Genomic DNA, 15,290 nt, shown 5'->3' with positions numbered 1-15,290 from the left:
ATATGTGGTGCCTCTCCATTACTGACACACAGATGGAGCTGCTGTGACGGCCATGTGTTTGCAACATGTTGGGTAAAAGAAGTGAATGATGAATGAGTTCATAAACAATTCATAACAAATTTTTATCATTTGGGGCATGAAGACTGCCTCATTAGACTAAAGAACACGCTTTAGGGCAAGTTGTGATCCGTACTGCTCTACAGATGAATTACTGTGCGCCGCATATCGGAGGCAATGCTTTAGATCATATGGTTCAAAGTAGGTACAAAGACTGCGCCTCCTGTAATTTTATAGAAAAAAAACATTATGAAATTCATTTTAACGTACGATACTTCAGTTTTGCATTCGCACTGCGGATACTTGCGCACACTGTTTTACGTCTGCTTTCATTAAAGGTGAGAGACATAGGAACAGACGACAGATAGACCACTTTCATGCAGCTGGTTTCACGCATAGTTGCATTGCCAGTAATTTGAGCCTCAAGGAGCGTGGCGATGGCTGACCATTTCAGCCGGGATAGAGTTCTTTGTTCAGATTACCTCATGTTGCATAAAAAGAAAATACCTTATCAAAGAAACTTCCGCAAGGTTGAAGACATCGGCCTGTTTGCCCTCCAGAAGCTTTTGCCGAAAGCTGCCCGCCATGCACATAACAACGGCCATGTCTGCCAAAACTGTTTCAGATGCCTCAGAGATAAGCTGCCTCAGAGATATGCTGTCACACTGAAAATGAGTTCACCAGCAGTATACACCGCGAGAATTTCATTAAGAAATAACTAAACACGCCATACATAACAAAGAGCCAAACAGTCAAGCTGCGCTTAATGCAGCATTTGCGCACCTGCACGCAGCAATTCCATACATTCGAGAAGTAAGCGAAGTCCTAGTCCATGTGTTTAGAAAACGCGGTGTGCAGATCGGGCTTCTGCCAGCATGACTTGCTAAATGTGAAAGATTATATGCCTAGTCAACACTCTTCTGGTGTGATGTGCAAGACCCCATACGCAGATTGTGAATCAGCTTACATTGCCCAAAATGAAAATTTTCGCAGATGTCTGAAGCTGCAGAAGAATGATGTCGCCAATGACCACATAGTGGCATATTCACTGACAGAGCATACCGAGAAAACAAGCCAAAAGATCAGCTGGGACTGCAGCATGATGGCCTCGGAGAATAATTTGACAAGACTCAATATGAAATCACTAATGATGAAAACAAGCACTCACACAATCAATAGAGCATCTTCTACGCTAAACCATGTGTACTCTTAAGCAATGCGTCATTCGTTCAACGCTTCGAACCAGCTATTCAGCTGTCATTTTACTGTCAACAACGAATTCGTATTAATAGCGAAAATACACTTTGTTTTGTCTTGAGATTAGCTAGTGACCTGTTTTTTCAACATATGGACTCCAATATAAGGCATATTTTAAAGCGGTAGATAAGTGAAGTTTACAGCGAGACTTCGTCACAGTTGCTCCCGATTCTAAACATTACTTACGACACTTTTCGTGGACACCTCCATTCTCATCAACCAGACACCATTTTTCTTTTCCTGTGCAACTTTTTTCACCACCTCCTTCGCACGGTTTTTTAGCTGAAGAAAAGCAAAAAAGAAGCATGCATATCAGTGGATAAGAAAGATCTTTTGGAAAAAACAGAGGCACTGTCCAACTAAACAATCTATAGTGCCGACTAGTGAAGGTAAAATATTGTGCAAGTTATTTTGTGAATAACGTGAGTTATAACATCGCACTGAGTCTTGCTTAAAAAGCTGCCTGCGGCACATGAACCACTGTTTTCCTGAAGCTGGCATCTAATAGTATCACTATGTGTTTTAGTGGAATCCGTGTTTTTGTAAGTAAGAAGGTAAATATCAAGTGCTGTAGAACACACGTGGTTGGTTATGCAAAAACATTACACCATTGAATTCAACGTCCACATAGAAATCAAAGAAATTTAGGGGACCTAATGGCAGGAAGGAGCCAATGAAACAAACGCAAGAAGTGACACTGACGTACGAGTTGTTCATCTGTGTCGCTCCTTGTGTTCGTCTCATAGATGCCTTTTCCTCTTCTGTTAGAGCGCACCAACTAACTGAACAAAACGTTCTCCTGGAAAGGAGTTTTAGGCTTTGTTCTATGCCTATTTTCAGAGCACCGCTTTCTGGCACCCGTTTCAGCGTTCAGCGGTGTCGACGTCACCAATGCTGTTGCCGTCTGTGGCGTAAACAATAGACATGAAAAAGTTGTCAAAGGACGTAAAAAATCAAGTGATCAAAAATACCCAGAATTATCATGATACTGACACTCAAATGAGATGTTAATATGGGCCCTCTGCAGTAAGATTCGAGCGAATGTATGTGGAAAAACAGAATTCTTTAAAAATATCCTCTCTGAGGTGCCACTGGCCTGCTCCTAAAGAACTTAATAAAGTTCTTCTTCGGGCTGCCTGCGTCATGCTTATTACTTCTCTGTGTTGGCTTCCATCTGAAACTTAACTTTTTGTCACTACAGACTGCGGCCATTTATTTTATTTTTATGACCCCCTTACTTTATATATCGGTTACAGCAATCCGACAATTACGGATTTTGAGATTTGTTAAAAGTGCGCTCGATAGTTATAAATGGTCGTACTGTTTAAGATAGAAATAAGACACTTGGGGCGTTTATGTCCTATCTACATAAGTGCTGTCAGGCTGTTACCTTGTGCGACAAGAGAAACAGCTACCGACCTGTTCTCGTTATTTTCTTATTTTCAAATGCCACACTTTGTGCAAATAAATACGAAGTTGTCACCTGGCTATGTAGAATGTTGGTAAAGATAAGATGGAGAATTACTTTGAGTTTCAGTATGTTTCGCACAACAGATAGATGGCATCCCGGTTTCTCTCAATAGATAGACGACAATCTACTGGTGCTGTCCCCGTGTCACACATGACTGTTGGACCACTGTGCCACGGTAGATTGGAACGTTTGCACGATGGACACTTGAGTGCCCGATACAAGCCAGAATCTAGCGCCTACATTTAAAAAAACTTTGTTGACGCTCAGATAATAATTACGGCTGAAACACGAGGACTACATGAAAAAAAGCCTAAAAAAAGAGACAAAATCAGAAGACTACAGTCAACATGAGTACATCTGCCCACTGTAAATTCTAATTCTGACACATTGCTGCTACGCCACACTTGAAAAGTGGGAGTTTTTTTTGTATACACTATTCCGGTTGCCAGTACTTTCAGTATCTTTATAGGAATGCAGATTTTAGTCTCATTATATTCATGACAGGTGAACAAAAATAATGAATTTAATTTTTATGTGCTGTCATGAATCAGGACGTCTATAAGACATGTTTTGCCAGTAAACATATTAGCGTAACGACAAACATTTTCCCGCAATCACATGGACTTGCTAATTGGTTACTTCAACGCATGTAGAAAACATCATGTATCTGAGCTGCTCTCTGAAAGCATGTTTTTGTCACCCGTTATTCTGTACTTCTATGCCTTCCGCGTACTCTACAGTCTCAGTAGCTCACTCTAACCAAAAGCGAACTTCAGGCTAAGAGCTGTACTCCATCTGCCGTGATGACTGTCAAGCCGTGGCGTTGCCAAGGGGCGGCAAACTACGCCCGTTTCACCCTCCCCCTCAATTTTTTCGCCATGGCATACAGAGTACAAATTGGCCATTTGCTTCGCGGGCCCTCATTTCAATTAAAAGAGATGCGCCCCCCCGAAAAAATATTCTGCCTACGCACCTGCTGTGAATATTTCGAACGTTCTATAACAATGAATTTGTCACTTTTGTGACATCGTTTGCAGCATAACTGACTCAAGCGAGGACATAATTTCATATTCGCAACACAGGCATATAAAACATGCAGAAGCTAAAAATGACGACATTAAGCGTCACAGCGGATAATTGCGACCAGTGAACCTCTGCGTTCAGTGGTCTAAGAGCCCATATGGAAGAACTAATTACTAGTGTGGTTTATCTTGATTACCACTGAAATGACAGTGTGGTATTGTGTTGCATATTACTAGTTGTTTCAAAGCAGCTATATGGCATACGTTTGCGACACTCGATCCCACACTGAAAGAAAAGCGCATGCGCGAGCACTAGACAACAGTATCCCGTACGTACAGACGCGTCTACTGTTAAAGGTAACACCTTAGTGCACTGCCGGTTTATGTTTCGCTATCTTACGAAAGCATAATAGCTTATATTTGCATAAGACTACTGGTGGTTGAACGTTTTGACTCCTCTTGACAGACTAGTGATGTTCATCCAGACTGTTTTACTAACTAGTTGCTGTTAGAAGGCAAGCAATACTATTGGCGTGCATTCGACTATTCCACTTAAGCGTGAGCGGTACTGTACGTCTGTCAACTAACTAAACCCAAAGGTGGATGTAAAACGAAGACTGGAATAGAATTTTCAAAGTATTCGATAAGTTTTAAGTTCCGTATCACGAGATGTCATATTCATTCTTACGTCTACCCAGCACATCCAGTTTTTTTTTTTTGTTCAATGTGCCGCCAGTGTTCCCAGTGTGTGGGCAGACATTGTACAGCGTAGCCAGCGCCTCCCGGTGTTCTGCAAAACGTCGGGTCACGCTCTCCCTTAATGACAATATTTTTGAGGATACTTCACGGCTGTGGCAACACTCTGCACTCTGTCAAAACGCACTGTAGTTCAGTGGGACACATTATGCAGCGTATCCAGGGCCACCCAGGGTGCTCAAGGGCACCGAGAACGCAGTTTTTTTTATAGGACTGTACAAGATGGGGTGACAAAAACGGCATAAAAGATACGTCAGCAGTAGCTTCACTAGTCCCTTGCATGTCAATCATAGTATGAATAACCAGAGAATATAGTAAAAAAGAACGTGCAGCCAAAATTACTTTTTGTGTGAAGTTTAGAACAAAGCATGAAGCGTCGCTGATCCAAAAGGACACTTTGTATGTTCATTCTAATTGAGTCAGAGGAATAAAACTTCTGTAGCTTTGGGCGCGCACCCAAATGATGGGGCGTGGATGTGGAATATGTCCAGTCTAGACTCAAAATATTCTTTGTAGAATAACGATTCTCAACCATACCTAATTGAGCAGAAACGTCCAAATGCCCATAACAAACCGATATTGGTAGCTTACAGACATTAGTAAGATGCACCTTCAGGCAAATGTTTGAAAGAACGTGAACTTGGCATGTATCGCTGCGCCCACGTTGTACGTATGTCTTTAGAATTTTTGTGTTCAATAAACGATGAGTAAACGATTCAATTGAAGGACACTGACTCAGTAACTGAACCTGATGTAGCTACTGCATTTGTCCCGGTATGGCTTTATGCACGCTTGAACCGTCTTAGCTTTGTGTGACGGAGCCAATGTGACCACTCCAAATCTTGTGTTTTAATTAAATTAAGCTTTAAATATATGCTTCTTAGAAAATATGCAGACACTGTGAGGACCCTTAGCCCTAGCCTAGTATGGGTTGAAAACAACAACCTTTGATAAAGGCATTTCGGTAAAGAGCAACAGCATAACATTAAGTAAGGTCCAACATAAATAAACTATCAAAACAATAAAGCAGATCAAATAACCACACGAAAAAGTAACCACAAAAAATAGAAGGAGCTTCTATATACAGCCGTCAGCACTTTTAACTTGAACGCTCCGACGAGTGGACTCGGCTCGTTTGAACTGAGGTAAACGCCACGAAGCGTTGAATATGATATGCTTGCTGCAGTTAAGGATAGATGCAGCACGCGTCGGTTTCACTAGAACATTTCAGTTTCCAATCTGGTGACCGGTGGGTCAAATGCACCCACTTCGCATCCCGTTTTCGCCACGCTTTGCTCGTGGCTACGTTGTCGCGCACCCATGGCATTCGTTCAAGCACGAAAGGTGCGTAAGCTGTCGCACGCAATGGTTCGTTCTCGAGATAAGTATCTGACGATGAACGCCGGAGGTTCGGTGATAACATGGCCACGACCGATACGTGGTAAAAACAGGATGCAAAGTGAGTGCATTCTGCATTCAACCCACCGGTCAGGCAGACTGTAAACTGAAATTTACTAGTGAGACCGAAGCGCGCTACATCTATCCTTAAAGGGACACTAAAGTCAACTATTCTGTCTTCGTTTATTGTTGAAATGGTGGTCCAGAAACCTCGTGGTGTTACTTTTTTGCAAAGAAGAGCCTATTTTACAATAAAATCACGTTTTAGTGGTCCGCATTGGGTTAGCGCCCTTCAAATATTCCGCCTCAAGAAGTAGGCCAACCAGACCGACTCACGTCACTGTTGCCGTGCACAACGTTGCCTGGCTTTACTGCGCTAGTAGCAGCTGACCGAATCAGCGGGAGTAACAGCAGCAACAACGGCCATTGATCAATTTCCTGCCATTGGCTTCGAGTTTGCAGACGCTTTTCTTTCAACTGCACCCCACTAGATGGCCCCAACTGTCCTGTGTAACCACGTGATAATTGAATTTTTCAACCACTCACGCGATTCTCAATTGTAACGTCTGGCGGTTCTTTTTTCCATGAATCAAACAGAAACGAACAAGCAGCATTTTATTGCGTCTCTTGATGCATGGAAGGTTCTTTATTTCTTGCAGTTAGATCGATTACTAGTGATTATTTGAAGCGGTCCGCCGGACGTCATCGAATAATTTTGAAAATGTCCTACTACGGCACTTGCCTTCTTGTGCATTTACCTTAATTCCTCGATAAGTAGGGCACTGTTGTTAATAATATTGTCGTTTTAGATGTTGTCATACATTGAGCTTTCAATCTGACGTAAGTTTTTATTCGACTTTAGTGTCCCTTTATCTACAGCAAGCATATCATCTTGAACGCTTGGTGGCATTGACCTCAGTCCAAGCGAGCTGAGGCCACGCGTCGGAGCGTTCAAGCTAAAGGCGCAGACGGCTGTACATGAGTAATGAAACACATGAAGTTATGCCGAGCTGAAACGTGGTATAGTCTTCACAGGTTAGTCAGTAATAATAATAATAATAATAAGAAGAAGAAGAAGAAGAATAACAATAATATTAAAATCTAGGATGTAACATCCTTAAACCACCACATCGTTATGAGAGACGCCATAGTGGAGGGCTGAGGAAATTTCAGCCACCCCAGATTCTTCAACAGATAAGGTAATTTTTCCAAAAGTGATTTTTAAGTGTTTCCAAAATTGTAAACCTGTTTTTATTTCAGAAAGTAAATGATTTTCGATTTTATCACTAGCAAACTGTAACTAACATTCACCATATACTTTTTATTTCATAAACTATTTTAATTATCGAAGGTTAGTGTTTTGGTAAAACGACAGTTAGGCAGTCGTGGTGATACTCGTGGCTGCGGTTAAACATGGTACATAACTTTGATTCCCGTTTTGAAATGAATGAGAAGTTATAGCATAACTTATCAATTTGGGCTCACTACGAATTTCTCACAGACCTATTTGCTTTCTCATACCACTAGGCTCTGAACCATGAAAAGCACCTACTATGCATATTTCATTTGTATACACTGATACTATAGTTCGCATGAGCCTGGTGGACTTAGGCCACTTCCTCCACTTAATGGGCCGACGTGATGACGTGTACTGTTACCCTATGGTGCCCTTATTCTGTGAACATTTACTGATGGGTCGATTACCATCAACAAGAAAAAGACAAACAGGTAATATTGATACGCAACAGCCGGCACAGCCTGTCTGGAAGAAAGAGAAAGACGACGTTGGTGGCTGGTTGTTTATGAACTGTCGCCATCTTGTTCGCCGAGCACAGTGCCTCGTATTTAATTTATTAAATAAGTTACCCGTAAATTATTGGTGGAGGTGGACGACTCCCGTACCTCGATGGAGACGCGCAGCGGTCGCAACACCGGGGACTCTTCGGCTACTTCAACTGCCAGTGCCCCATCCCCACCGGTCTCTCGATCCGAATCGACAACCTACGTCACCCTGCCACCCCTGCGGGATCCTGGAACTTTTTCCGCTGACGGCACCATCGACGTTGACTCCTGGCTGCACCGGTACGAGCGAGTCAGTGCTACCCACCGCTGGGATCCCACGCTCATGCTCGCCAATGTTGTGTTCTACCTCGACGGCACGCCGCGGACATGGTTCGAAACCAACGAAGCCGAAATCACAAGCTGGGATCTTTTCAAATCGAAGATCCGTGATCTTTTCGGCGATTCATCTGGTCGTCAGCTCGCTGCCAAGAAGACTCTCGCCACTCGCGCCCAGACGTCTACTGAATCGTACGTCTCATACATTCTTGACGTCTTGGCGCTTTGTAGCAAGGTCGACCAGCGCATGTCAGAAGAAGAAAAAGTTAACCATGTCCTCAAAGGGATTGCTGACGATGCCTTCAACCTGCTGGTTTTTAATAATGTCACGAGAATCGACACGATCCTGACAGAGTGCCGCCGTCTAGAACAGGCTAAAGCCCGCCGTGTCACCCACGGCATCACGCGCCTGCCGAACACAGCCGCTACTTCCTCTTGTGATGACGCCGTCCGCCCAGTTCCCCGATATGACAACCTCACCCGCATCATTCGTCGTGAGGTCGAGGCAGCCCAACCAGTAGCTACTCCATTTTCAACGCCTGATCCTTCACCGACCACGATCTCACTGATACAAGCCATCGTTCGTCAAGAATTATCGAACGTCGGCCTACACCCCATTCAACCAGTCTACTCTGCCGAGCCTTTTTGTCGTCGTCCATCCGCTCCTCGATTTGGGTCCAACTACTCTCGACAGTGCAATTTGTCCGAATGGCGTACACCGGACGACAAGCCCATCTGCTTCAACTGCCGACGTGTCGGTCATATTGCTCGCCACTGCCGCAATCACTGGGCTCCGCCGGCACGCTATGGGCCTCCTACCCAAGCCACTTCTGACCACCAGTCGTCCTCAACATTTGATTTTGGTTCCCCTATGCCGACCACACCTTCTGATTCTGCCGCACCTCTGACGAGACCTCGCTACGCCCGCTCACCATCCCCTGCTCGCCGTCAATCTCGTTCGCCCCCACAACGCCGTCCTGCATCTCCGACCTATTCGCAGCGCCCCCGACCGGAAAACTAGGCAGTGCAGCTTCTGGAGGTGAAGCTGCATTGACGACGACCTCTGCAAGAAATCCTCGTGTATTATTACCGACGACCCGGAATCTGTTGAACGTTATATTAGACAATGTACCTGTGCGCGCATTGATCGATACCGGCGCGCATGTGTACATAATGAGTGCTGCTCTTCGTCGCCGCCTAAAGAAAGTTGTCACACCCGCTTTGAACCGAGCCGTTCGAGTCACCGACGGGGGAACTGCCGCGATTATTGGCATGTGCTCTGCCCGTGTGACTATCGCCGATAGAAGCACTGCTGTTCTTTTCACCGTTATAGAAAATTGCCCTCATGAAGTAATTCTAGGCATGGATTTTCTAATCGCTCACTCGGCCCGTATAGATTGTTCAGCCGGCTGTCTTGACTTTGAAATGCCTCTACTTGCTGATCTGACCAACCCACCCCAAAGTCGCCTTTGCTGCATTGATTTCGCACGCCTTCCGCCTAACTGTGTCACACATATCGACCTCTTCTCTACACCACCTGTACCTGACGGCGATTACATGGTGGCAGCAATTCATGCCGTGATGCTTACGCATGGCGTCGCTGTTCCGCACACCATTTTGACAATCGTTGGAAACCGCACATGCCTTCCTATTGTGAATTTTGCCCTGACTGCCCAAATTCTTCCACAAGGTATCTCCCTGGCCGAAATTACTGCTCTACAAGACCATACGGTTGAACCCTTCAGAGTGGATGATTGCTGCACCTCAGACAATGAACCAACTCTAACACGTTCATCGGGCGTCGACGTTGACCACAAGGTACCATCAGACCTCGCTCCTGATCAAGCCGAAGCCCTTCGTCACGTCCTGGAGTCCTATAGTGACATTTTTGACTTCGCCAGCACGGCTTTAAGCCGAACGAGTGTTGTTACTCATCGCATCAATACCGGTGACGCGAGTCCCATTCACCGACGTCCATACCGTGTTTCCGCGTCCGAGCGCACAGTCATACAACAGGAAGTCGAAAAGATGCTTGCAAAGGACATAATCGAACCCTCTTGTAGCCCCTGGGCTTCTCCTGTCGTCCTGATCAGAAAGAAGGATGGAACATGGCGCTTTTGTGTAGATTACAGGCATCTCAACAAAATTACGAAGATGTTTATCCGTTGCCTAGAATTGACGATGGCTTAGACTGCCTTTACGGTGCTAAGTATTTTTCCACTATCGACCTTCGATCTGGCTATTGGCAGATCGCTGTGGATGAGATGGACCGTGAGAAGATCGCATTCGTCACTCCTGACGGGCTTTATCACTTCAAAGTTATGCCCTTTGGTCTCTGTAATGCGCCGGCCACATTCGAAAGAATGATGGACTCGTTGCTCCAAGGGTTTAAATGGTCAACCTGCTTATGTTATTTAGACGACGTTATCGTTTTCTCGCCCACATTCGACTCCCATCTCAAGCGTTTATCGGCGATTCTTGAAGTTTTTCGTCGAGCCGGACTTCAACTGAACTCGTCGAAATGCCACTTTGCTCGTCGTCAAATAACCGTACTTAGCCACATCGTCGATGCCGCAGGAGTCCGCCCGGATCCCGAGAAAATTCGCGCCGTCACGGACTTTCCTGTTCCGAAGTCAACAAAGGACGTTCGCAGTTTTGTGGGCTTGTGCTCCTACTTTAGATGGTTTGTTAAGGACTTCGCCATCATTGCACGCCCACTCACAAAGCTCCTGAAGAAGGACACCCCGTTTTTCTGGGGCGCTGATCAAGCTTCATCTTTTTCCCAGCTCACGACGCTCCTTACAACACCGCCAATGTTAGCCCATTTTGATCCATCAGCTCCAACCGAGGTTCGCACTGACGCTAGTGGGCATGGCATCGGGGCAATGCTAATGCAACATCAACGCGGACATGACCGTGTTATAGCATATGCAAGCCGCCTACTATCTACAGCCGAGCGCAACTATTCGATCACGGAACGTGAGTGTCTCGCTCTCGTGTGGGCAGTCGCCAAGTTTCGCCCATACTTATACGGGCGTCCATTCCGGGTAGTCACCGACCATCACGCACTCTGCTGGCTGGCCTCACTCAAGGATCCCACAGGACGCCTCGCTCGTTGGTCCCTACGATTACAAGAATACACGTTCACCGTAACGTACAAAACAGGGCGGTCACACCAAGATGCTGATTGTTTATCACGATACCCCGTGGAGGAGGCTGCCCATACTGACACCTTTCCAGACCTTCTGTCTGTGACGCCGCAACTCAACCTTGGGCACGAACAACGCCTGGATGCTTCCCTGCGAACCATCATTGGCAAACTTGAGTCAAGGCCTCGCGACGCATCTCTACAAATGTTCCTGGTAAAAGACGGCATCCTGTATCGCCGTAACCTCGATCCATATGGCCATGACTTGCTCCCCGTCATACCAGCACATCTTCGTGCGACTATTCTCAACCAACTTCATGACGCTCCTTTGGCGGGCCACTTGGGCGTCTCTCGCACATACGACCGTGTACGTCGTCGTTTCTTTTGGCCTGGTCTTGCCCGCTCTGTTCGACGCTACGTCGCCGCTTGTGAACCCTGCCAGCGCCGCAAAAAGCCCTCTTCCCTACCAGCTGGATTCCTTCAGCCAATCGACATTCCCATCGAACCTTTTTTTCGAGTTGGCCTCGACCTGCTTGGCCCATTCCCGATCTCCAGCTCAGGCAACAAATGGATCGCTGTCGCTACTGACTATGCGACACGGTACGCTATCACACGAGCACTTCCGACGAGTTGCGCAACCGATGTGGCGGACTTTCTGGTATATGATATTATTTTAGTACACGGAGCTCCACGCCAACTTCTCACTGACCGGGGCCGCACCTTCCTATCAGCTGTCGTTGATGAAATCCTGCGCTCTTGCTCTGCCAAGCACAAGTTTGGCACTTCGTACCATTCACAAACGAACGGTCTTACGGAGCGCCTCAACCGCACCATAACCGACATGCTTTCTAAATACGTAGCGGCCGACCACCGGGACTGGGACGTTCATTTGCCATTTGTGACGTTCGCATATAATTCGTCACGTCACGACACTGCCGGCTATTCACCATTCCATCTTCTATACGGCCGAGAACCCGCCCTACCATTTGACACCTTGCTGCCCTCGGTCACTGAGTATGTCGGCGAAGCCATCGCGCGAGCCGACCACGCACGCCAACTCGCCCGCAGCCGCCTGCAGGCTTCACAGGAGCGCCAAAGACAGCTCTACGATTCCCATCATCGAAACGTGCACTTTTCACCGGGTTCCCTTGTCCTCCTCTGGTCCCCCACTCGGCGTGTAGGGCTTTCTGAAAAACTGCTGTCACGCTACACTGGACCATACCGCGTCGTTCGCCAGGTGACTGACGTTACCTACGAGATTGTTCCAGCCAATTCAACGTCATCATCGTCACCTTCGAGTGACATCGTGCACATAGCTCGACTCAAGCCCTACACCCTCCTTCTACCGCATCCGAGTCGCTCAAGCACCGAGACGGTGCTTCTACCACCGGGGGGTTATGATACGCAACAGCCGGCACAGCCTGTCTGGAAGAAAGAGAAAGACGACGTTGGTGGCTGGTTGTTTATGAACTGTCGCCATCTTGTTCGCCGAGCACAGTGCCTCGTATTTAATTTATTAAATAAGTTACCCGTAACAATATTGTTGCGTACATGCACGAAGAAAAAGAAGCGTATACGGTGAACGCACTGGTCGCCCAGAGCGAGAGAGGAAGAAGAGGATCAGGAGGATCAGCATCAGTCGGCCGCTTCTGAGCTGCCCCTCACGACCTAATAAACGGCCCCTTTCAACGTCTACCAGTCTCTTTGAAACGTAACAGAGTGGTGGAGGTGCTGGGTAAGCGCTTCAACTACGGAACGATCACTGCCACAGCTTCGACGAAGCCGTCGACTTGCCGGTCTCCCACCATCTGCCGTGAGTGACTTCGACATGCCCGAAGAAGCAGGCGTTTCCAGGACGATGCCATCTGGCCCGCTTCCGTACTACCGAGTTCCACCGCCCTTCGGAGGAAAAGCCGAAGAAGATGTCGACGCCTGGCTCACCAAGTACAAACGCGTGGGCAAGTCCAACGGTTGGGATGCAGCCGCTATGCTAGCCAACGTAGTGTTCTCCCTTACTGACACCGCACTGGTATGGTACGAGAACCACGAGGACGCACTCACGACGTGGGATCTTTTTGTTGAAGAGATCAGGACGTGTTTCGGCGACTCAGTTGCTAGAAAGAAGCGGGCTGAGCAAACACTGTCGCAACGGGCACAGCTACCAGGTGAGACATGCACCACTTACATAGAAGAAGTGTTAAGGCTGTGCAAGGTGGTCTGTGCTACCATGTCGGAAGAGGACAAAGTTGGGCATCTGCTCAAAGGGATAGCTGAGGACGTGTATTATTTTCTAATTGGAAAAGAAAGCCTCAGTTCTGTGTCCGACGTCATTCAGCATTGCCGAACGTTTGAAACGCTCAAGATGCGTCAAATCGCGCCCAAGTTTGGTCGGCTGGCTAACGTTACAACTGTTGCCAGTGTGGACACGAATCCTGGCCTCGACCTTTTTTCTACAATTCGACAGATTGTTCGTGAGGAACTGTCCAACCGAGAAATGTCGTGTTCGACAGCTGACCATCGCGAGTTGTGTCTGCCACGTGAGGCTATGGATGTGCCTCCTTTGACCCCATGGCAACCGACGATGAGCACGGCAACTGTGGAGTACAGCCCAGCCCCACAGTCAAGGATGACAACCAGACTTCCCGCGTCACGGTATGACCGACGCTCTCAGCGCATGCCTCCTCGACACCCGACGTCTCGGTACGACTCACCCAAACAGTACATTCGTCACACAAGAGCAAATGATGACGCTCTATTCATCGACGAGCGACCGACGTTTCGACCTCGGCCGGTGTGCTATTCCTGCGGTGTGCCAGGCCACATATCGCGATTTTGCAACCGTCGGGTGACTCCTCGGTATCACCAACCATCTGACTATTTACGACCCTTCGAACAGCCTCATGGTGTCCGGCGGCCGGCCCACATACCACCTGATGACAACTATTGGCCCAGCAGCTTCCGCAACCACTCCCCGGCATCTGACAGGAGTTTAACGCCCCCACCGCGACCTCGTGCTCATCGTTCTCCTTCACCGTTGCGTCGCAAAGCGCCCTCTTCACCACCGGAAAACTAGCCAGCGCGGCCAATGCGGGTGACGTCGCTGGAAACGTGCTACTGAGAGAAATACCTCCTGTGTGTATGTTTAAAAACAAAGTGCGTGTTTTGGTGGATCATGTGCCTGTGATGGCCTTGGTGGACACAGGTGCAACGATTTCCGTGATGAGTGCTTCCTTTAAAGACGTGTTAGGGCGGAAAGTAGTTTTTACCTGGGATGAAACTTTGACGTTTTGTGGAGTGAGTGGACAGCCATTGCGCCCTATTGGTGTGTGTAGTGCTGAGGTATTTTTGGGAGGCCTTATGATAACGACCGAGTTTGCGATTATTCCTCGTCGACACATGATGTCATTCTCGGCATGGACTTCTTGCGAGAATGTGGTGCCACTGTAGACTGTCGCACGGGGAAAGTCTTTGTGAGTGGCCAGATGCCTTCAGAACTTCTGGACACTCCGGCAAGTGACCAAACTATGCTGTGTGTCTGTGGCGATACGTTCATACCTGCGTTGTCTACCGTACGTGTTCCTGTTGTTTGTCGCGGGGCGGATTCTGACAGCTTCGATGCGAGCGTAGAACCAATGCACATAAACTGTGTGAAGAAGAATGTGTTGGTTCCCCATTGTGTGGTGTCGATTGATGGCGGACGAACTGGCCTATGGACTGTAAACTATTCCTCTGAGCCCATGACACTACCCAATGGTTTGAAATTAGCTTCAGTCAGCAAAGAACACGTGACCTTATCAGTGGTCGAGCTCACAGACGTGCCGGAAGAACGTGACGGAACTGGTTGTAACAATTTGGACGGGGCGCTTATGGCAACGATAAATAAGTCGCTTAGCTCAAGCGAGCGCCGAACTTTATTGAATGTGCTGTTGAAACACGTTTCGGTATTTGACTTTGCGCAGAAGGGCAAAGTAATCCCTATCCCCCTGTCTCGAACGCGCCATACCATCAACACTGGCGCGCAAGTCCGATTCGCCAAAAACCATATCGTGTTTCCCCGTCAAAA

General features: G+C 47.3%; 1 protein-coding gene across 1 annotated transcript in view; it reads right to left on the bottom strand.

Annotated features, from left to right (window-relative positions):
* Window positions 1-15,290, bottom strand: part of LOC142765320 (uncharacterized) — a 310,330-nt gene that overhangs the window by 57,944 nt on the left and 237,096 nt on the right. The window contains exon 3 of the mRNA XM_075866086.1: window positions 1,501-1,596. Within this exon, the coding sequence (XP_075722201.1) occupies window positions 1,501-1,596 (96 nt within the window). The remainder of the gene's footprint in view (window positions 1-1,500; window positions 1,597-15,290) is intronic.

This window comes from Rhipicephalus microplus, chromosome 6, assembly GCF_043290135.1.
Source record: "Rhipicephalus microplus isolate Deutch F79 chromosome 6, USDA_Rmic, whole genome shotgun sequence".
NCBI classification, from domain to species: Eukaryota; Metazoa; Arthropoda; class Arachnida; order Ixodida; family Ixodidae; genus Rhipicephalus; species Rhipicephalus microplus.
The sequence above is the reverse complement of the archived record's forward strand: the minus strand, read 5'-3'. Positions and strand labels throughout refer to the sequence as shown.